General features: G+C 41.8%; 1 protein-coding gene across 1 annotated transcript; it reads left to right on the forward strand.

Moving 5' to 3' along the window:
- Positions 1 to 1,251: 1,251 nt before the first annotated feature.
- On the forward strand, positions 1,252 to 19,843 carry col28a1b (collagen, type XXVIII, alpha 1b). The gene is made up of 34 exons (XM_076081196.1): positions 1,252 to 1,393; positions 2,239 to 2,804; positions 4,569 to 4,589; positions 4,682 to 4,741; positions 4,875 to 4,928; positions 5,013 to 5,057; positions 5,139 to 5,165; positions 5,251 to 5,295; positions 5,377 to 5,421; positions 6,863 to 6,916; positions 8,116 to 8,184; positions 8,642 to 8,710; positions 9,621 to 9,689; positions 10,456 to 10,524; positions 10,810 to 10,878; positions 11,482 to 11,550; positions 11,882 to 11,950; positions 12,329 to 12,400; positions 12,522 to 12,590; positions 12,681 to 12,752; positions 13,732 to 13,800; positions 13,879 to 13,947; positions 14,017 to 14,085; positions 14,166 to 14,234; positions 14,466 to 14,534; positions 14,657 to 14,725; positions 15,215 to 15,283; positions 15,523 to 15,603; positions 16,057 to 16,092; positions 16,836 to 16,872; positions 16,952 to 17,506; positions 18,150 to 18,334; positions 18,479 to 18,761; positions 19,125 to 19,843. The coding sequence occupies exons 1-34, from the start codon at positions 1,252 to 1,254 to the stop codon at positions 19,295 to 19,297; spliced, it is 3,588 nt and encodes a 1,195-aa protein (XP_075937311.1). The 3' UTR covers positions 19,298 to 19,843.
- The last annotated feature ends 656 nt before the right edge of the window (positions 19,844 to 20,499 follow it).

The following is a 20,499-nucleotide window of genomic DNA, read 5'->3' on the forward strand; positions in this document are numbered from 1 at the left end:
TCACCACCAGAGGGCGCCGTAACCAAAGTATGTGTGAAAATACACAGAAAGGAAATTCAAAACATACTACATCATCTAGATATTTTAGATAATCGATTAAGATTTAGCAGATTAATTGAACATATTCTTCTCGGAAGGTAATCAATGTACACATAGTTGTGCTCGCATTTTACAAGTAGTCTCCTATAAATAAGATTAATTCCTGCACTGTACATGAATCATACATCTGGTTTTCACATTAGTGGGCGAAAGTGGAAAAGTAAAATAATCTCATTTGGGAGTTTTACGCACAGCATCCAAACAATCTCCATGTGCAACTTCCCAAAACACAAAGCAAACACTGTATTAACCCTCCAAATGTATTATCCGAAAAGTGACACAAGTAGACTTTCCACGAGAACTCACTGGACGAAAACAAACCCCAATGCTCCTTTAATATTCTCACAGAGTAGTGTGTCTGCACTATTGCGGGAGCTCTATTATATGTTAATATCATTTTAGGGTGATAAATTAATTTGTAGTCCGCATTCTACGCTATTCTAATATTCCTGCAGAAAGTTGTTGTGTTCAGTGAACAGCCACAGAGTCAGGAAAAAAATATTCGGTTAGTCTGAAGTGAACCAGCGCTGAAATGTTGGAGCGGGCCCAGAGCCCCCCGGCTACACACACAGCACACCAGCTCATCTGATGGTCCTCAGTTGGATTCAACCCGGTTTATAGGACTTCATTACGCGGCGAAATGTCGCTCCAAAGCGCCACAGCCGACTGGACTACAAGCACTGACTGCAGCTAAATGAGATTCTAGGTAAAATAACTTATTTCTTTGCATGCCTAATACAGTATGCACTCTTAATTTGGTTACTTGTGTCATGGTTACAGTTTAAATGACAACTTTAATGCGTGTGTACTACAGCTTAGACAAGTCATTAGTTCATGTTTCTCAAAGATGTACATTTAGAGATTTACTCTGCATGAACTCAATTACTTTGCAGATTACTTAATTGCAGCATTTGGAATTTGTTTAGGCTAATAATATTGGATTGGATCTATATTAATTTCATAGTTAAAGCACATTATCAGCGCCAGGAACAGTATGATTGGAACAAATTATGGTAATATTATTATTGTCTGAAACTTTGCACGATAGTAACATTTGAATCCTATGATACTGGCTGCATATGTTGTGCTTTGCACATACAGTATGTTTATGCACTTCATTGCTTTGTCTCGTAAACTGCTTTCTCTGCCAGGATGGAAAAGTCGCTGAGGGGAAACCTGAGGAGAGGAGTGGGGGTCTGCCTTCTGCTGCTGGCTCTCGTACACGAGGCCCCGGGCCAGAGAAGGAGGACAGGACGCAGGAACAACTACAGGATGCATGATGATGGAGGAAACGGTAATCTCTTTATATGAGGTATCCACATGTTGGTGGTGAAGGTCTGTCACTGGATCATGTGGGTGTAACAGACTCACGGTAGGAGTTACAACATCCACAGCTTCAGTCACAATGTACAACATTTATAGAGTTTCACAGTACACAGACAAAAACTGAAGAACTTTTAAGCTTTTTGGGCCAGTGTTTCAACCCACAAATCCAGAGCTTCCGGGTTACGGGGGGGATCATCGTTGGGGGGCTGTGGCTCAACAGATATAGACATTAAATCTCCAGCTCTTTCTTGGGAAAGACCCAAATTGCCCCTGATGGTCAGGCCAGCACCTCAGGTTGAATGGTAGCTTGCAAATTGTGAAGCGCTTCGGATAAAAACGCCATATAAAAGCAACCACTTACCATTCGTTATCGAACATTTGATGTGCAGTGTTCTCACTCTTGGGCACGGACTCTTTATAGCTGCCTTTTAGGAAATCCACCATCCATAGGCCATGTAGGGCCAGGCCAGATGATCAGGTACTCATTGAGAGTAATGCTGGGAAGACAAGCCCCAACTCCAGTGATGAGGTCTCCCTACTTTTGAGGGCAGCTCTGCCTCACAGAACTGTAATAGTCTTTGAGGCCTGAAATGTATTTAATCTAAATAATAAATAATAACTTTCTGTTATTCAACAAGTAATCGTTTGCTGCATGTTGGAACATATCTGTTTATGAACATCACTCTCTTGAGTAGTTAGGTTTGGCTTATCTACTAAAAGGACTGTGGAGCTGCAACCTTCTCCAGACTCTCTTGTCTTCAGTATTGTGAATCTCTGCATTCACCCGAGGTTTCGTTGTCTCTTCTCCCACAGGTCTGACATGTTCACTGGAGGTGGCTTTCATCCTGGACAGCTCCGAGAGTGCAAAGATACTCCTGTTTGAGAAGCAGAAGGCCTTCGTGTTGAGCTTCAGCACCCGCCTCTCTATGCTGCAGGTAGCCGGCTGGACGCTGAAGATGCGACTGGCCGCCCTTCAGTACAGCAGCTCCGTGTCCGTGGAGCACCGGTTCTCGGCCTGGAAAGACCTGGATTCATTTCACAGTCGAGTCAGCACCATGAGCTACATCGGCCACGGCACCTACACCACCTACGCCATCACCAACGCCTCGCAGCTGCTGGTGCAGGAGACGCCGGCGGATAGCGTCAGGGTTGTGGTGCTGATGACTGACGGGGTCGACCATCCCCGCAGCCCCGATGTGATCGCGGCTGCAGCGGAGGCCAAAGGTCACGGCATAAAGTTCTTCACTGTTGGTCTGTCGGGCATCAGTCAGCAGAGTCAGAATAACGCCAAGCTCCGGGCCATCGCCAGCACACCCGCTCAGCAGTTTGTCCAAAGTCTTCTGGATCCTCAGCTGGAGGAGAAGATGCTCAAAGAGATGGTGAGTGTCGGCTTCTAGTGAGATGACCTCAGTTAAGATGGCGCCTGTGTTGACACGACAGGGACAGGGTGGCATGCCTCAGTGGTATCCCAAAGCAAGAAATGTTGGAATAACTCCAACAGACACATCGGTTTGTGTATTTTGTTTTGTGGATAAAAAAATTAAAATAAACCTTTTTTTATTTAGCATCTTTCAAAACACTGTTACAAAGTGCTCTACGATAAAAACAGAACATATTTTAAATACAAAGAGAATTAAGAGAAATAAACGGCCAAAACTTTTTTTTTTAAATCTCATAAAACATAAAGTAAATCACAAAAAAAGCAATTCTTGAAAAGTAGGTTTTTAAAAGTGATTGAAAAGATGAGTTTACAGCCCTGACTGCAAAGACCCTATCGCCTTTATGTGAGAATCTGGACCTTGGTGCAACACGGAAAACAACACAAACGGGGATCTCAGGGTGCGGGACATAGGGCAATAAGACATCTGATAGATGACTTGATGTGAGGCCTCTCAGGGCTTTGTACGTAATCAATATCTTAAAAGCAACTTTAAAAGCAACAGGTAGCCAGTGTGAGGAAGCCAGGATTGTTGAAATGTGATCACGTTTCCAAGTCAGACTCAAATCCTAGCAGCAGAGTTTTGGATGATCTAACGTCCGTAAATCATAATTATTTAATCCCCTGCTGTATGTGTAGGAAATTAAATGTTCTGACTTTGGCGACCCCTAGTGGTGGTAGCAAGAAAGACACTGTGGCAGATCATAGATCCAACCCAGGATATAGACTAGAGAATGAATAGTTAAAAACATTGCATGAGCTGCAGCAATCTTCACAGTGATTGTTTAGAACGCTGGATCCCGTCCCTGAGGGTTCTTCTGGAGTTTAAGGGGTGTGAGAAAACGTATAGACAGTTCATCAGATCAGATCAGATTATTAAAGTTTAGAATATTATTTAAGATACAAACAGGATAAGGCTCGGTGAAGACAAGCTATATTCACAGAGCTTTCCCTCTCTGCTGAACAGCCTCGTCCTGCATTATTTGCAAATAATTGTTTTACAAAAACTTCCTTCAGTTATTGCTCTCACTATTTGGGTTAATTGTACAGTTTACCAGTTGGTATGTACAGCTATATCCACCTGATATTTAATTTAGTCAGGGGTCGTCCGTTTACTCAACGATAGAAAAGGGGACCCCTAAGAATAAAGGTTGGGAACCACTGAGCTAGAAGATGCTTCAGGGGTTCTGCAGCCTAATCACAGCCAAAAGCAGCCATTTCACCTTCTGATTTCACGTGTTTTCTTCCACTTGTTTGGTTGAAGGTTCAAAAAATCCCCCGACATTAACTGCTGTTGTGCTTGCGTGGAATAGAACCGAGCTTTCTTCTCGACCCGCCACAAGGTCGAGGAGCACTAATGATAAACTGCACCCCCAGCAGCCGATCGCAGCGACGGCAGCATGCAGAAGAGGTTTATGTTCTGTCCTCACAGCGGGTTCACTTCTCAGTGACACGGTTGTGTCTGCATGACCGGGGCTTTCCCGCCTGCTTTGCATTTTCCACACAAACACACACACAGAAATGTCAAATATCTGCATGTCTGTCTGAGAGAGATGCATGGCTTGTTCTGCTTTCCAGAAATGTGTGATATCATTCATTCACAATTATAGCTCGTACCAAGATTTCACTAAAAGTTAATGAATTGATCTTTTCTGCGATTGAACGAACTGTCATTGACATTTCTTGTCCCGTGTTTTGCATCCAGGGTGCAGTCGCATTGGATGAGGTAAGTCTTTCAATGCAATCCAGTATTTTTTCCTTCTATATTTATTTGGTGTGAATGGTTGCATTGACGTTGTATGTTTGTCTCCGTGTTAGTGTCCACAGGCTCAAGTGTGTTTGTGTGAAAGAGGAGAGAGGGGCCCTCAAGGAAGTCCAGTGAGTTCCGTTCAAAAACTATAATCTTTACCAAAATGACAGGATACTCGTTCTGTATTTCTTCATCACAAACGTACGTATCACCGTCTCACCTTTGAGTATCCGACTAAGACTTAACTATTAATAATTCCAGGGTAGAAAAGGGGACGAAGGCTTCAGAGGGACACCTGGTCTAAAGGGAGCGAGTGTAAGTCATCTCACAAAGACACAAACTATTCTAGTGTCTGATTTTTAATGCAGCTCATTTTAAGTTGTTCTCTGTTTTCTTAAGGGGGAGTCGGGCTTGAACGGTCGACCTGGAAGTGATGGTCCAGAGGTAAAAAATAAAATAAAACAGTTAACTACCAAGTTCTTATAGGATGAAATTCAGATTTTAAAACTGTTTCGCCTTTTACAGGGTCGTCCAGGTTATAAGGGATACAAGGTGGGTGACCTTTAGCTTCAGCAGCATGCTCATGAGTTGTTTTATTCTCTTCACGTTTAATGACGTCTGATCTTTGGTCTTTTAGGGGGAGAGAGGAGACTGTGGCACTCCGGGGGAGAAGGGTGACACCGTATGAACATTATTAACTACATTATTTCAATCAATACCTCATACTTTGTCTCTCGTTCTGAATTTTTGCATCACTTTGCAGGGACCTGAGGGACCGCCAGGCCAGCGAGGAACAAAAGGAGAACAGGTGCAGCGCAGCCAGATGTCTTTTTTTCTATTAAATAAATGTTAACGATTATGAATCTTGGTTTTAACATTTTAAACCCTGAAAATAGTTTTACAGGCTAATTATATATATATAGAAAGAAGCATTTCCTGACTTTCTGTGTCTACTTTTAAGCATATTTAGAGATAAAATAAGAACTTTATTTATACCAAGGGAAGCTTGTTGTGTAGCAGTGGCAATACAAAGTGGAAAAAAAATACTAATTTAATATAAATTAATAAGGTGTAAGTCCAAAATATATACAAAAAGAGCTACCTGCTTATTAAATATGTCTTCAAGATTGCCACTTAATGAATGAAGGTTTACAAGCATTCATGTCTGCAGAGGATGAATCCTATGCTTTCCCTCTTCTCGCCACCCTGAGATTCACATTTGAGGTTTTGAGCGAGTTGTCTCAACAACTTTCATGATGAATTCTAAAAACTTGCATAAACCTTTAACTTTTCATGTAGCGCCATCATCAGGTCAAGATTGTAAAGTGTTTATACCTGCAGAACTACTGACACTCAACAACCTCCGCTTCACCTTTTGTTTGGTGCTAATTAGCACATGTTAGCATGCTATGCAACTAAGAAAAGACAGTGAACATAATGGACATTATACATGTGAACATGTTCTCAGACTCTGAGCCACAAATCTCCAAATGAATAAGAATTCGCACATGTTTCATAAGATAATGCCTCATTTGCCTATTTTCAAAAAACAGAAATTGTCCTAATGCAGGAAAACCTCTGTGGGGATTTCATGGTGATATGTATTAGTTAAATATTTGACCCTGTTCACCCCGGGGTCTCCCCTTAAGCAGCCGTTTCATGATTTCATCCTTCATGCTCCTGAACATACGGTTTACTGCCTGCTGTTGATATTGATACACAGACAGACAGTCTGTTCTCTCTCCAATATGAAAAATGGAAGTGGAATTTGTCTTCTTTTCATCTCTGCACTAATGGAATGTGAATATTGGATTATGGGTAATCCTGATACTAATGTGGCTATCCAAAGCAGTGAATCCAGGCTTGCAGGATATTATTCTTCTGCAGGAACAGACTTTGTGTGGTGGGATTAGTGCGTGGACCTGGCTGCTCAGCACCACTCTTCCTCCCCTGGTGCTACTGGCACAGTGTCAGTATAACCGTGTTATTTTGTGAGCTTGGCCTGAGAATCGAACGACATGAAAGGCGCGAGTGTTGGTTTTAGTCATTTCAGAGGTGGTGGGTTGGTTTTGACCTGCAGCTTGGTCATACAACGTGGGGGCTTCGTTTTAGACTCATACATGATCAAAGTTTGGTCGCAAAATTAAGAGAAATCAGGGGTACAAATAGAAGGTATTGCACAATTATGGGTTTGATTATTAAAGCAAACTTGAGTGTTGTATTGTGTAAGATTTTTATTTGTTTTGCAGGCTGCAATAGGACCTCCAGGAGACATGGGACCTGAGGGCCCAGCAGGACCTAAAGTAAGTTCTCCCAAAACCTCCATTTAAATGAGTCTTTTCTGCACTGAAGGTTTCCAGCAGCAACAGTTTGATTGGCTGGATTGGCCTCATGTCTGTGCATTAAGTATGGAGCTAGAGCCAGGAGGCAATTCATTTAGCTTAGCTTAGCTTAGCATAAAGACTGGAAGTAGGGGGAAACAGCTAGCCTGGCTCTGTCCAAAGTAAAAAAAAACACACACACATAAAAACACCTTGTACCTTGTTTGTTTAGTATGAACACAATCTTTTGGGATGAGAAATTCCATCCATCAACATCCCAAAGACACAGAGCAGTCTGTCTGTAAAGTTATGATTATTTGGTCAACTAAAGAATATAGTTATCTAAGATCAATTAGAAATGTGGGGTTATTTTCCCTCTGAATAGTGGAATAGCATTCACATGCAGCGCCCTGCAGACACTTCTCCACACAACATGTGGGGCAACATAAAAACGACCTTTAAAACCGGTGCCCAGGGTTAATAAGATGCTGATGCCTTCATCACCACAGAGGTTTCCCACAGCTTTTTAACAAAGATGTCTTTATACAGATGAAATGTAACGTGATTTATAGCACTTCCAGGAAAGAATTCCAGATATTAATCAAGTTTTACTGAAGGAACAAAGGACTGGTCTTTATTTCCTAAATGCTACAAAAGGTGGACAAGACGACAGGCCATTTGGCCTCACTACATAATATGTGATATTTTAAATAGCATTTTCTACCAGATATCAGTAAGATAATACTGTAAATGGCACATACTTCATTCATTAGTTGCACAGCATCTGTTAAATCTATTTTTCAAGCATTTTAGGAAAGAGGAGAGCACAGATTATTTAAATCTAACTAAGAAGATAGAAAGAAATATTGCAGAGAATGTTGCAGTGACTTCTGTAAAAAGCTGTTAACATTTATATATTGGCATTAATTAGGGATGAAAATAGGTTGTACTTGGTGGTTATTTTGCGTCGAAAAGATTGCTCTGATATTAGTGAATTATCAAAGCGACCTGCAGGAATGAAGACTTGTTTTAATTAATCTTAAAAAACAACAACACATTACATGTTCGTGCATAAAGAGGGACTACATGGACACTATTTCTCATTTAATTTAACATCTTTTTGCAGTGTTGAACTGCCAACACATGACATACAAACCTCTGAACTTGTTTACTTGCTGCAGGGGGACAGAGGACCCAACGGTGCTTCTGGACCACCGGGGGACATTGGTATCGGGTTCCCAGGAGCCAAGGTAACTCTTTTATACTAACAAAAAAACAAACATAAAAAAACAGTCATACAATCTTCCTAAAATGTGCCTAAATGTATTCTCAAGGTACTGTTTTGTGATGTACATCATATTTCTTTAATAATATAGACAAGTATAATTACTTAAAGAGTAACTAAAACCCCTTTCAGCTGAAAACCAATTAGTATTTAAATGTGTTATTCAGGTCCTAATCTTTTTTAATCTGTTATAGTATCATATTAGTATCATTTCGCTGTGAATAACCACACCTGTCCCGCTCAGTTACAGAACATTGTAGGAAGAAGATTGTTTGATAAGATAGCCCCTTTAATCAAGTTATTTTCTCTGATAGTGAGAAACTAACGAACCCCTTCCAGAGATAGAATAAATATTAGAACTCTCGAAGGAGTTACTGGAAAATGTTGGAAGGTGTTTCAAACTGACTGTTTCATGCTTACAGGGTGAAAAAGGCATCCAGGGAAGATCCGGTCCCACAGGTCCTGTTGGTATAGGAGAACCAGGACTACCAGTGAGTATGAAAACATGTTCTTGTCTTGTATTAATGCATCAAGGTCTTGAGTGGTGGAAGAAGTACTCATATCTTTAAAAATATCTGTAAAAATACTCTCAAATACAAGTAAAAGTTAAGTAAAAGAGCTGAAGTATTACCTGCTAAATTAACTTAAAGTATCAAAAGTACTTGTCGAGCAGACTATCCCCTCTGAGAGTGTTAATAATTGGATTATTATTATTGATGCATTGACACATTTGCAGGATTTTAGTATCACAGCTAGTTGAGGTGGAGCTCATTATTCACTACAGTATACACTGCTGGATAGTTTATATGCATAACATTATATCTATATAGTAGCTATTACACCTAGAGCAACGTATCGTTCTTTATACGGTGAGCATATGTATTGAATGTAAAATCATCATTCTGCAAAGTAACTAGTAACTGTAGTTTTTAAATATATATAGTGGTGGAAAAAGTACAAGTGGAGTAGATTTATAAAGTAGCAGAAAATAGAATTACTCAAGTAAAGTACCTCACAATTGTACTTAAGTACAATACTTTTTAGGGATAAAGATGAGAAACCTTTTGAGTGGGGTGAGCAGTGAGTGGGAATCCAGAGAAAGCTGAATCCCATATGCAAGATGATTTTTCCATCTGTTTTCCTTTGTTTTTATGCATCATATAATACCGGCCAAGTTGTCAAACATGAACATGTTCACTTTACCCCCGTCCCATTCCAGGATTCCTGGGAATTGAAGTTTTGAAGAGTTTTCACAGCACTGCTGCCACCTGCAGCACACAACATGCAATGTTGCACCTTTATTCCGTCTTATGTAGAACCACGTCGTCTTATAGCTGCCTCTTTACTATTTCATGTCTTCACGTGTGCAGACTTTTATTACAAGTCTTTTGTTTGATCCAGAGTCCCCCAGGATCACCAGGAGTGCAAGGAGTCCCCGGACCACCTGGAGAGGGGTTTCCAGGGCCGAAGGTGGGTCAAGTTTTAAACCACGTGTCGGCTAAATTAGGTGGTTCTCAATACTGTGCGACAGTTAATTAAGAATATATTGATCTTGAACTTGTCATACTTATTAGTTGCAATTTGAAGAAAAAAACTCAAACAAAAATAAGTTATACTTTATTTATTGTGACCGTTATGCGTCACGACCCGAAGGCAAATCCCTTGTATGTGAAAATAATCTAATTCTGATTCTAAACAAATGTAAGTGTCTATAGTCAGTACTTATTGTTATAAGTATACAATGCTTTGCATGGGTCCTGCAATTTTCCTTGTTTTCCATAATGTTTTACAGTGTTGTTATCGTATCATTGTTTGTATTGTTGTGTACGTGTGTTGTATGTATTTGTATGAAGGCCCTGCAGACTAGCTCAGGCTATGTGTCATCGGTCCATATTACGTACTCGTCCCTGTTAAAATGAATATTACATCAATATTTACTTAAAGAAGAAGGGTTGAAATACACAGAGCAGAAGTCTGGAGCCGCTTGCTTATACAGCTGACACAAAAGCGTAGCTCCAAGGTGCAGAGTTATCTGATAATATTCAATGCAGGTGCAAAACGCAGACTGATCACAAGCAGAACATGTTTCACTGATTGCTACAAATCATTGTGTGTTTACTCAGGAATGTACATCACTGGCCTTCACAAAACTTCACATGTGAAACATGCTGCACGTGTGTGACGCTTCTGCGTGATGACGTCCAGAGTGCGTCTCTCTTTGCACCTTTTGTTTCAGGGCGATCGAGGGTACGAAGGTCCCAGAGGCAATCGAGGACTTACTGGTGCTGGGGTCAAAGGTGACCAGGTAAATTAAACTCAAAATGTACACATATCTAACAGGGGTGGAAGGTATAAAAAGGTATTCATTTGAATCATGTGTTTTCTGCAAATCACAATAGATGACAATAAAAATGATACCGTGATACAACTCCGAGGTCATCCCGCTCAGCCTTATTATCTTAGATGTTTACTCAACCTGAGGAAACTGTCTGCTGATACCACAACCTTTACTAGTACTCACCCACGTCTCATGTACTCTGATACAGAGGTGGCTCTTTGATTTCTGTGATCGCCGTATTTCTTTATTCAGGGAAGTCACGGGCCGCCTGGCTCTCCTGGTCCAGTCGGTGCTCCTGGTTCAGGACTTCAAGGGGAAAAGGTAAAAGCTGCATTAATCACTGATGCAGGTGCTGACTGACTGGAAAGTTACTAAGTACATTTACTCAAATACTGTACATGTGCTTGTACAGTCTTTTCTTTTCATGCCATCTTCTAATTCTACATTTCACAGGAACATATCGCACTTTCTACTTCACTACAATTATTTCACAGCTTTAGTTCCGAGCTACTTGCCTTTAAAACATTGTGTAAGCTTATAAAATATGATGTTTTGTTATAAGTTACATTGCACCACTGCCAACAGCATAAAATAGTTTAAATGAGCACAACCTTAAACTACAGCAGTAAAATGCAGCATACACATGAATGTAGCAGTATTATTAATCCAGAAACTTCATAAATAATAGTAAAACACTATCAATACTTTTACTTCTGATACTTTAAGTACATTTTGCTGATAATTCTTACATACTTTTACTTAAGTAATGTTTTGAATGCAGTATTTTTACAGGGTTCTTTAAGTACTTTTACTGAAGTAAAGGATCTGAATACTTTCTGAATAACCAAACTTAACGTACAGAAAGTTTTTCAGCGTCTCAAACCTGCTGACCTCATTCTGATTGATGCGTTTTCTGTCGTTTAGGGGGATCAAGGCCCAGTTGGTGCTGCAGGCCCCAGAGGAGCTCAAGGTATTGGAATAACAGGACCAAAGGTAAGAAGATAACTAACAGGATGTTTGCCTCAGAGACACCAACTCAGATCATAATTATGATTGACAGTCGGCTGATTCTCCGTCTGATTGCATCTAAATTATTTTGCATATTTCATCACACTAATACGCCTGAGAAACACAGCTGGCCTGTCAATCAAATCCCCGGGAGTCTGAATCGGTCTCATAACTGAGAGGCTGCTATTGCTGGATTTATGATCTGAGACGTGTTTATTTCACATTTAGCCGTGGATCATTAAAAGTGAATTGTTTATTTGCTCTGTCCTATAGAGTCCACTGAATATCTCGCTCACTGTGTGAATGTTGTTTTCAGGGGAACCAGGGCCTCACAGGTGAGCCCGGTCTGACCGGTGAGAGAGGTGTCGGAGAGCCAGGACCTAAAGTGAGTCCTCTAAACACTACGGCACTATTCACTCATCACTCTGCAGTGGAGTTCCCTTTAAATGAAATACGCTTATTTACTTTCTGGCCAAGAGTTAGACGAGGAGATTGATACCACTTTCATGTCTGTGTGCTGAGTGTGAAGCTAGTTAGCTTAGCAACACAAATACTAAGCTGCTGGTAGGTGTATTTATTTATTTTTCTTACATTTGAGAAACCCTGGCTAGCTTTTCCCCCTACTTCCAGTCTTTATGCTAAGCTAAGCAGTAGAGAGTAGAGATCCTCAGCTGAGCAAACGTCTTAAATTGCAGATCACACACTTTAGCTCCGTTGCAGTTCAGTGGTTTACTTCACTCTCTGATGAACTGTCCTCTCTCAGGGCGACCCGGGCTCCGAGGGGTTAACAGGTATACCAGGTGAGCGAGGAGAGGATGGGGCCTCGGGACAAAAGGTAACTTCATAACCTGAACCTTGTTTTCTCCTTTTTTCATATATATATATATATGAATATAAAATGTGTTAATATTTCTTACCAGTCTGCTGCTTCATTGACTGTTTTCAAATGACGGCAGGGTGACGTTGGGTTACCGGGGCCCAGGGGACCTGACGGTGCTCCTGGTAAAGGCACACCTGGAGGGAAGGTAACAGACATCCTCATATGAGCTATGAAATGATCATCTGAACAGATCATTTAGAGGAATATGAGCGACAGTGTTGTGTTACTTTGGCAGGGGGACAGAGGGGACAGGGGGACCAGAGGACAACCAGGTGCAGTCGGTCCTGTGGGGCCGATGGGGTCAAAGGTCAGTAGATTCATCACAGTAAAGTGTTATTAACTTGGAATAATGCTGCCACATTTCTAGATCTTAGAATGAAGTTGTGAGCGCTACGTTGTCACATCTGATAGAAGTGGAGTGCAGGAGAGTAGCGAAGTACATTTACTCAAGTACTGTACTACGATTTTGAGGTACTTGTACTTGAGTATTTTAATTTTACTTTACTTTTTAGTCCATATTTATTTCATGAATGTATTTACTACTGTAGTTATTTTGCATTTGATTCAGATTATTAATACAAAATATTATCAACAAAGTAAAAATGATATATTTTTATAGATCAAGCTGCCCAGCAGTATATAAAGTTATTCAGATTAGCTGTACAATGAAAGTGACACGCACATTAATCAGTGATAATAATCTGCATTTGGAGTACTTTTGTATATTTTTATGCTTTTACTTCAATAAAAAAAATCAAGGACTTTTCCTTGTAACAGAGTATTTCTACACTGTGGTATTGCTACTTTTAATTAAGTAAATGATCGGGGAATAAAAGGTTATTAAAAACAGGGATTTGAGTTTTAGCATCATCTTATCTTCCGTTCTTTCAGGAGACGCCACCAAAGCTGGCTGACCTTAAAACCAGCGAGAAGCGGATGAGAAATGATTTAAACATATCCTATCCCTTTCTTTAAATAGACAAATATACAAAGATGCAAGACAATACATGCTATTATTAAAGGTTAAAGGTGACAGTGTATTCTGAACAGTAAACTTATTATTAATGAACACCCCAAAACATGTTGAATTAATGGTCTAATTTCCATTAAAATACAGCCTTTATAATATTCATGTAATGTAACAACAGTCCATAATGAGTTGTTTTCACACTTTTAAAGTATTATAATTTTAAACCTAACACAATCCATACAATGAAACTGCAGATGTCTGAGTTCTGCCCTGTCGCCTCGTCTATTATTAGTCTGATAAGTGTTTGTATTTTCAGGGGGAACCAGGAAATATGGGTCCACGAGGTGCAACTGGACCACCAGCGAGGGGTGTAGCTGGTGCCAAGGTACAGTGAGCCCATGTGGTGCAAACAAACAGCTGCTGTAACTCTCAACAGCAACAACTGATCTACTCCTTTTGTCAGGGAGAACTGGGCCGACCGGGTCCAGCTGGAGCTGTAGGAGAGCCGGGGACGGGTTTAACTGGACCCAAGGTTAGTTACGGTTTACTCCTCACTGATCCCATGTGTACAGGTATAATAGAGGCATGTTTTGGTTTTAAGGGGGACAGAGGGTCTGCAGGGCGTCCTGGGACACCTGGACTTAAAGGTGATGGTTACCCCGGCTCTACAGTGAGTATGAACCTACACCACAGCCCCCTTTATCTCTTTACACCCCGCACTATGTAATCCTCTCACGACGTCTTTCTTAGGGACTTCCGGGGCCTCCTGGTCTGAAGGGAGAGACCGGATCAGATGGCGTCGGTTTACCTGGAACAAAGGTGAAAGTTCACCTGAGGAAAAGCCACAGAAATAGAATAGGAGTAGAACTGACATTTAACGGTTATCCATGGTTATTTGACCGGTACGAAAGAAACTGGCGATTGTTGTTCGTTGTTATGGGGAGAACACACGTCAGCGAGGCTGTAAAGTAGTTAGCTAGGTAGCTTGTCCTTCTCCGGAGCATTGGGCAGTCAGGATGAGGTATAACTTACAATCTGCTTCCTGTTCAGGGAGACAGAGGCTTGCCTGGACCTCCTGGACCTGCTGGGCCAGCTGGAGTTGGCCTAATTGGTCCAAAGGTAATCTGTCCTGATCTAAACGACGACTTATACGTGATTGTTTTTAAAACTAGAACTAAATTGCCTTTTACAAATTCATTTTGGTATCCAGAGAGACTTCAGGAAGTTGTCTTTCCCTGCAGGGTTCACTTGGCCAAAGGGGAGCACCTGGTGCACAGGGGTCACCTGGAGAAGGCATTCAAGGACAAAAGGTAACGTTGTACGATGTCAGTAGCTGCAGTTCATAACCAGCTGTATTAGGTGGTTTACGAAGGGAAATTGTCCCGTGACTGGACTCACTGGAGGGACATTAATCTACTTTTGTGAAGCAGTAAAAGCATTTCCTTTCCTGTCAAATTCTTGCTGAACAATAAACTAAAACATAAGAGGGGAAAACATTTGTCTTCAGCATGAAGACAAATGTGCTTAAAGTGACTTGGAATGAAATGGTAAAATGTGATAAAGCTCTTATTTCAGTCAGCTGCTGAACTAGACAATACAATCTGAGCACAGTGTTATTTCAACAATGACAAGAGAGTAGCATTCAACAACTCAACTACTTCATATCTTATGAACCTCATAATGGCTAAAACTCATGTTGTGTGTTTTTAACATTAACAAAATAGTTTAGAGTCCCAGGCACATGTGCAGACATCATCCATCGTGTTGTCTTTGACATGGACTGTGCTCTGTGTTTCCAGGGGGAGACTGGATTTCAGGGGATCCTCGGCCCCAGAGGTCCTCCAGGACAAGGTCTGCATGGGGACAAGGTAACGATATAATGTCCGCAGAGTGAACCTGTATTAAATATGAAGTTACGGTAAAACTAGCAAAAATGAAAAATATGCAATTATGTCAGTGGCTTCCAGCAAAAGAGGAGAATAACTTTGGCACAAACTGCATTCAACATGCCTATATTAACCTATTATTAATCAATGGTAATGGCAGCAGTACAGGTTTGTGCATATCTACGATGTGATTTAAGATTACCGTTTCTTTCCTCTTGCAGGGGGATCGAGGGTTCAGAGGTGAAAAAGGCAAAAGTGGAGACAAAGGACAACTAGGAGAGGCCGGAGCCATCGGACTTTTGGTACTGTAGTGTTTTTGTAATGAAAATTGCATTTTGAACCCTTTTATATCACGTCCCCCGTAATATTGTGTAGTTATTTAACAATACATGCACAAAAATACACTCAAAATACTTTCTTTGTATTTGTAAAACTAAATATAACGTGTGCTTACGCAAGCTAGAACCAATCGATTTCAACCAGTAATATCATGACATCCATCCATCAATCAACTTTGTGTGGAGCCTCAGTCCTCTGTAGCTCCGTATCCACTACTTTCTAAGTTCACCCTCTTTTTAGCGGTCCAATCAAATGCGAAGGATTTGATTTAAATCCCTCTTCTAACTGTACACCACTAAAATATTTAGTTTCCTCGGGGAATATTCACAGTACAGAAGCTAAAGACGCTAACTTCTCTCAAGGGAATCTCTCGATATGTGAACAGCTAATAAATGATGATCTGTTTCAAATCACAGGGTAGACTGGGACAAAAGGGAGAGCCGGGACTTACAGTAAGTATAGTGCATCACTCGTAACACTGACGATCATGCAGAGCAGTCAACAATATAGAGCCGTTGGTGTGTTTTTCATTATTAAGGTTTAAATGCTGTCTTTCAGCTTTAATTTAAAGGCGTTCACGTCCGCATCAGATGAACAGTGCAGGAGTTTTTGCCCTTTTTATAGATAGTCCCCCACTTTAGGGGAAATGGTAATTATTCTGACCATTCTAGACACACTTTCAGGTTTAAAGGTGTTTGATGGTGCGGTGGCAGGGCTCAGCATTAGAGATGTAGAGGTTGAGGGACTAGAGCAGCTCTAGTAGAGCTGCTCTAGTTGAGGGAATCTGATCAGGATGCCTCATAGACGAGAGGTTATCCGGGCACGTCCAACCGGCAGGAGATCCAGGGGTAGACAGAGTTCATGCTGGAGGGATAATTTATCTCACCTGGCTTGGGAAAGCCTGGAGATCCCCCAGGAGGAGCTGGAAAATGTTGCCGGTGAGAGAGCGGGACTACTTAGCTAACCCTGCTGCACGGCCTTGAATAAGCATCAGAAAATGGATGAATGAGGGTGTGCAGAGGCTTTGTCCTACTATATCCTAACATTGAAAGAAAGATCCTAGCATGCTCCAACTGATTTGGATTTAAACGCCCTCAAATTAAAGCTAGAGCTTTGCCTTAATCACAGATTCATTTCCTTTACTGTAACTCAGTGTCAAATCAGTTTGTAGTAAAAGCTGTGCTGTCTTTCACAGAGGGAAGAAATCATCAAAATAGTGAGATCCATATGCAGTAAGTAATCAGAAACTCACTTTTTGTTTTATTGTTATGTACATTGTGTTGTCTATAACCTGCCTCTGGGTTTCATGAGGTTGTGGAGTGACCTGCCGCCAAACCCCCTTGGAGCTGGTTTTTGTGATCGACAGCTCCGAGAGCGTCGGCCCGGACAACTTCAACAGGATCAAAGACTTTGTAAACGCCCTGATCGACCGAGCCTCGGTCAGCCGGGACACCACGCGGGTGGGTGTTGTGCTTTACAGCCACATCAACATGGTGGTGGTCAGCCTCAGACAGGAAGCCACCCGCGACGAGATCAAGTCTGCGGTGCGCTCCATGACCTACCTGGGCGAGGGCACGTTCACGGGCAGCGCCATCCAACAGGCCAACCAGGTGTTCAAGGGGGCGCGGGCAGGTGTGAGGAAGGTGGCCGTCGTCATCACGGACGGGCAGGCCGATAAAAGGGACGCGGTCAGTCTGGAGAGTGCGATGTCAGAAGCTCGGGGCAGTGACATCGAGACGTTTGTGATCGGCGTGGTGAACGAGAGCGATCCTCTGTACGAGGAGTTCAAGAAGGAGCTCAGTCTCATGGCGTCTGACCCCGACAGCGACCACGTGTTCCAGATCGAGGAATTCAAAGCACTTCCCGGTGAGCCATTCATCATGAGCGCATCAGAACCATACAAGGAATTTATTTTAAGTTTTGGAAAATTTTATGAAAATCCCCAGTTTCGTCAACATAAACACAGTAATGCCGTCTTGACGGATTTTACTTTTGGACTCTGAGTTATTGAAAATGTTTGGATCAAACAAGTCGGAAAGAATACTATGCAGCCACAACTGAAGTCTTATTCTACAAATAGTATAAAGTATAAAACTAATAATATAATATAATACAAATCCTCGCTTGGTTAAATTAAGGTTAAAAAATGTTTTATTTATCGGACACAAATACCGTCTTTTAACAGACTATATAGCCCACTATTTTTGAGTGAGGACAACAACAAAAAAGTTTTAAATAGTTTAATGTACAGACTTTTGTATAAATTATCCAAAAAGTGTGTTATTATGATTTTAGTTCATTTGAAAATCTTATTTGGACAACCTCAGAGCAGACAAATCCTGGAGCACCCCTGAGGGGGGCCCGGACCCCAGGTCGGGAACCACTGTTCTAGAACATCTACTGCCATGGTGCTCATGAGCAAGACAACCCAAACTGCTTCCATTCAAACTGCGGCTGTACAGGTATATAGTAACTGCCTATTTACTGTTTTGGTCTTCTCACGTTGCAGCTCTGGAGGGGAAACTGCTAAGTCGTATCTGCGAGGACGGAGCGAGACGTTTGTTCAGCTCCATCCCGAGCTCCAGACTGTCTCCAGGAACCCCAGAGGTCTCCGGTAACGTTCGAGAGCCTCCGTACAGGACCGATACCGACACCCCCACCTTCACAGGGGACTTCAGGAGGGTTCAGATGTTGGTGAGAAGAACAAACCAGTCATTTCTTTACCTCCTTTTGGGAACTTACGCTGTGTTACAACAGTTTAACGTATCACTGGTTATATCGATCTTACCTGGATAAATAAAGGTACAGTAGACTTAAACAGTCTCTGCTCTGTTACAGCCCGGCCCTCCAGCGTCGCAACCCGCCAGAGAACCCATCACTCCACCGAGACCCGAGACGGACGACAGAATCGACTCAGAGGCTCCCAGATTCCCATACTTCGACAGGGAGCCCTTCAGACCGGTCACAGAGCTCCTCCCACGGTTTGACACGAAGGACAACAACGACCACGTGGTGATGACGGGAACAGTCGGGCTGGCGAGTCCCACTCCGAGGGCCCCATCTGAGGAGAAGACACAGCCGCCGACGCCTCCTCCACTGCTGCCTTCTGACACCTACGCAGGTAGGTAACCGCTGAAGAGATTGTTGGATGGAGAAATTATTGGTTTAAATGTTAAAAGTCTCAATTCAGGGAAAAAAAACAAGCACTGAATATGTTCTAATGGATCTCCATGATATTTGGTGCACACATTCATGTTCCCATCAGGATGAACTGTAATAACTTTGGTAATCCCGACTTCTCCTGTAGCATCATAATCAGATCGAAATTGTAGTTTTTCCTGACACTTATACCTGTGGAACTAATGACAATTCCATCATTCTTAGTTATACTTTGTATTTAGTGAAAATTAACACGCTAAACTTAGCATGGCCGAAGACTTCTTAGTCTTCTTAAAATGTAACACTTGTTTTTTGTCGTCTCCAGCGGAGCGCTGCATCCAGGTGCTGGATCCAGGACCGTGCCGGGACTACGTGGTGAAGTGGTACTACGACGCCACAGCGAATTCCTGCGCTCAGTTCTGGTTCGGAGGCTGTCAGGGAAACAACAACCAGTTTGAGACCGAGAGGAGCTGCAGAGAAACATGCGCGAAGGTCTAACACGCACATGGACCCTTCAGTCACGAACAAAACATTCTGCTGTGACTTTGCCATGATGTTCACATCAGCGCATTGGTGCTTCGACACGGATACGGAAAATAAACAGCTAATGTTATATAACGGGCATCATTGCACCAAAATTGTTCAGTGGGCTAAGTACTATTAATATGTTTTATTCCTGTTGGCCAGAGGGATTTGTGTATTAATATTGTGAACCAAACTAAGCTAAAGCAGAGAAAATGATGCCTGTGATGTTACTCACACACTGTGGAAAAGTTCCGTTGAGAAATAAAACGAACTTTGTAACCACTAACCTTTAAGAAAAAGTAACCCTTTTGTATGATGCAATGATGTATTTTTTTTACTTAATGTCTTAAGTTTTTTTTTATGTTTTGTAATACTGTGAAATGTCATTAAAGGAAAACAACTAAGCAAACAAATGTCATGCATTAGAGGTTGAATGTCATTATTGTACGGAGCAGAAACCATCTCGCGACCGGATCACAAAAATCAAATCAAGCCAGGTGCCAAAGTGTGTGTGTGTGTGTGTGTGTGTGTATGTGTGTGTGCGAAATACCTGGTGGTAATCGGCAACCTGTTACGTCATTTAGGCAGAAACTTGTCTCTTGCACTTACTCTTCATATTTGTGAATACATGTTTTGAGGCTTTCAGTTGGTCCTTCCTTAATTCGTAGCCCCCTACATTTGACTGCATCTTGCACAGTAACAAAATCTTCCCCGGGACAGACGTATAAACACCACGATGTCACACACACACACACAGACTCACAAGGTGAAAACAATACACACTGTCCCTGCAGGTAATGAATAGCTGGTATTGTAGCGGCTTTGCAACAGCAATTTGGCAGTCGGCCCATCCTCACTGCACAAATGTCTAAAACAAAGAAAAGAATAAAATACCAGCGAGAAGCACATCTTCTGTTGTTGAAGTTAAGAGGAATCACCTCCAATAAGAAGGAAGACGACTCACTGAGAAACACTTTCTCCACTTCAAAGCTTTAAGTTGGACGTGATTACATGTAATTAGTGAGGAGAGGCCGCGGCTCTCAGAACAATGCATCTCCAGCTTGAGGCAGTGTCTATTTTGCGGCAAAGCTTCTTCTTGTTGATTTCAGGGTAACGTCTTGAGAACAATGCAAACGGTTGGTCGTGCTGGGCGTTCGAGCGTGGCAGCCGATACT

Source organism: Anarhichas minor, unplaced genomic scaffold, assembly GCF_050575085.1.
Source record: "Anarhichas minor isolate MPS153535 unplaced genomic scaffold, ASM5057508v1 ptg000079l, whole genome shotgun sequence".
In the NCBI taxonomy this organism is placed as follows: domain Eukaryota; kingdom Metazoa; phylum Chordata; class Actinopteri; order Perciformes; family Anarhichadidae; genus Anarhichas; species Anarhichas minor.

Bases quoted from the DNA above. Each gene is read 5' to 3' on its own strand.
- col28a1b (XM_076081196.1), top strand. From the start codon at position 1,252: ATGGAAAAGTCGCTGAGGGGAAACCTGAGGAGAGGAGTGGGGGTCTGC. The intron at 12,401-12,521 runs GTAACTTCATAA...AAATGACGGCAG, and splicing joins ATGGGGCCTCGGGACAAAAG to GGTGACGTTGGGTTACCGGG. The intron at 14,726-15,214 runs GTAACGTTGTAC...CTGTGTTTCCAG, and splicing joins AAGGCATTCAAGGACAAAAG to GGGGAGACTGGATTTCAGGG.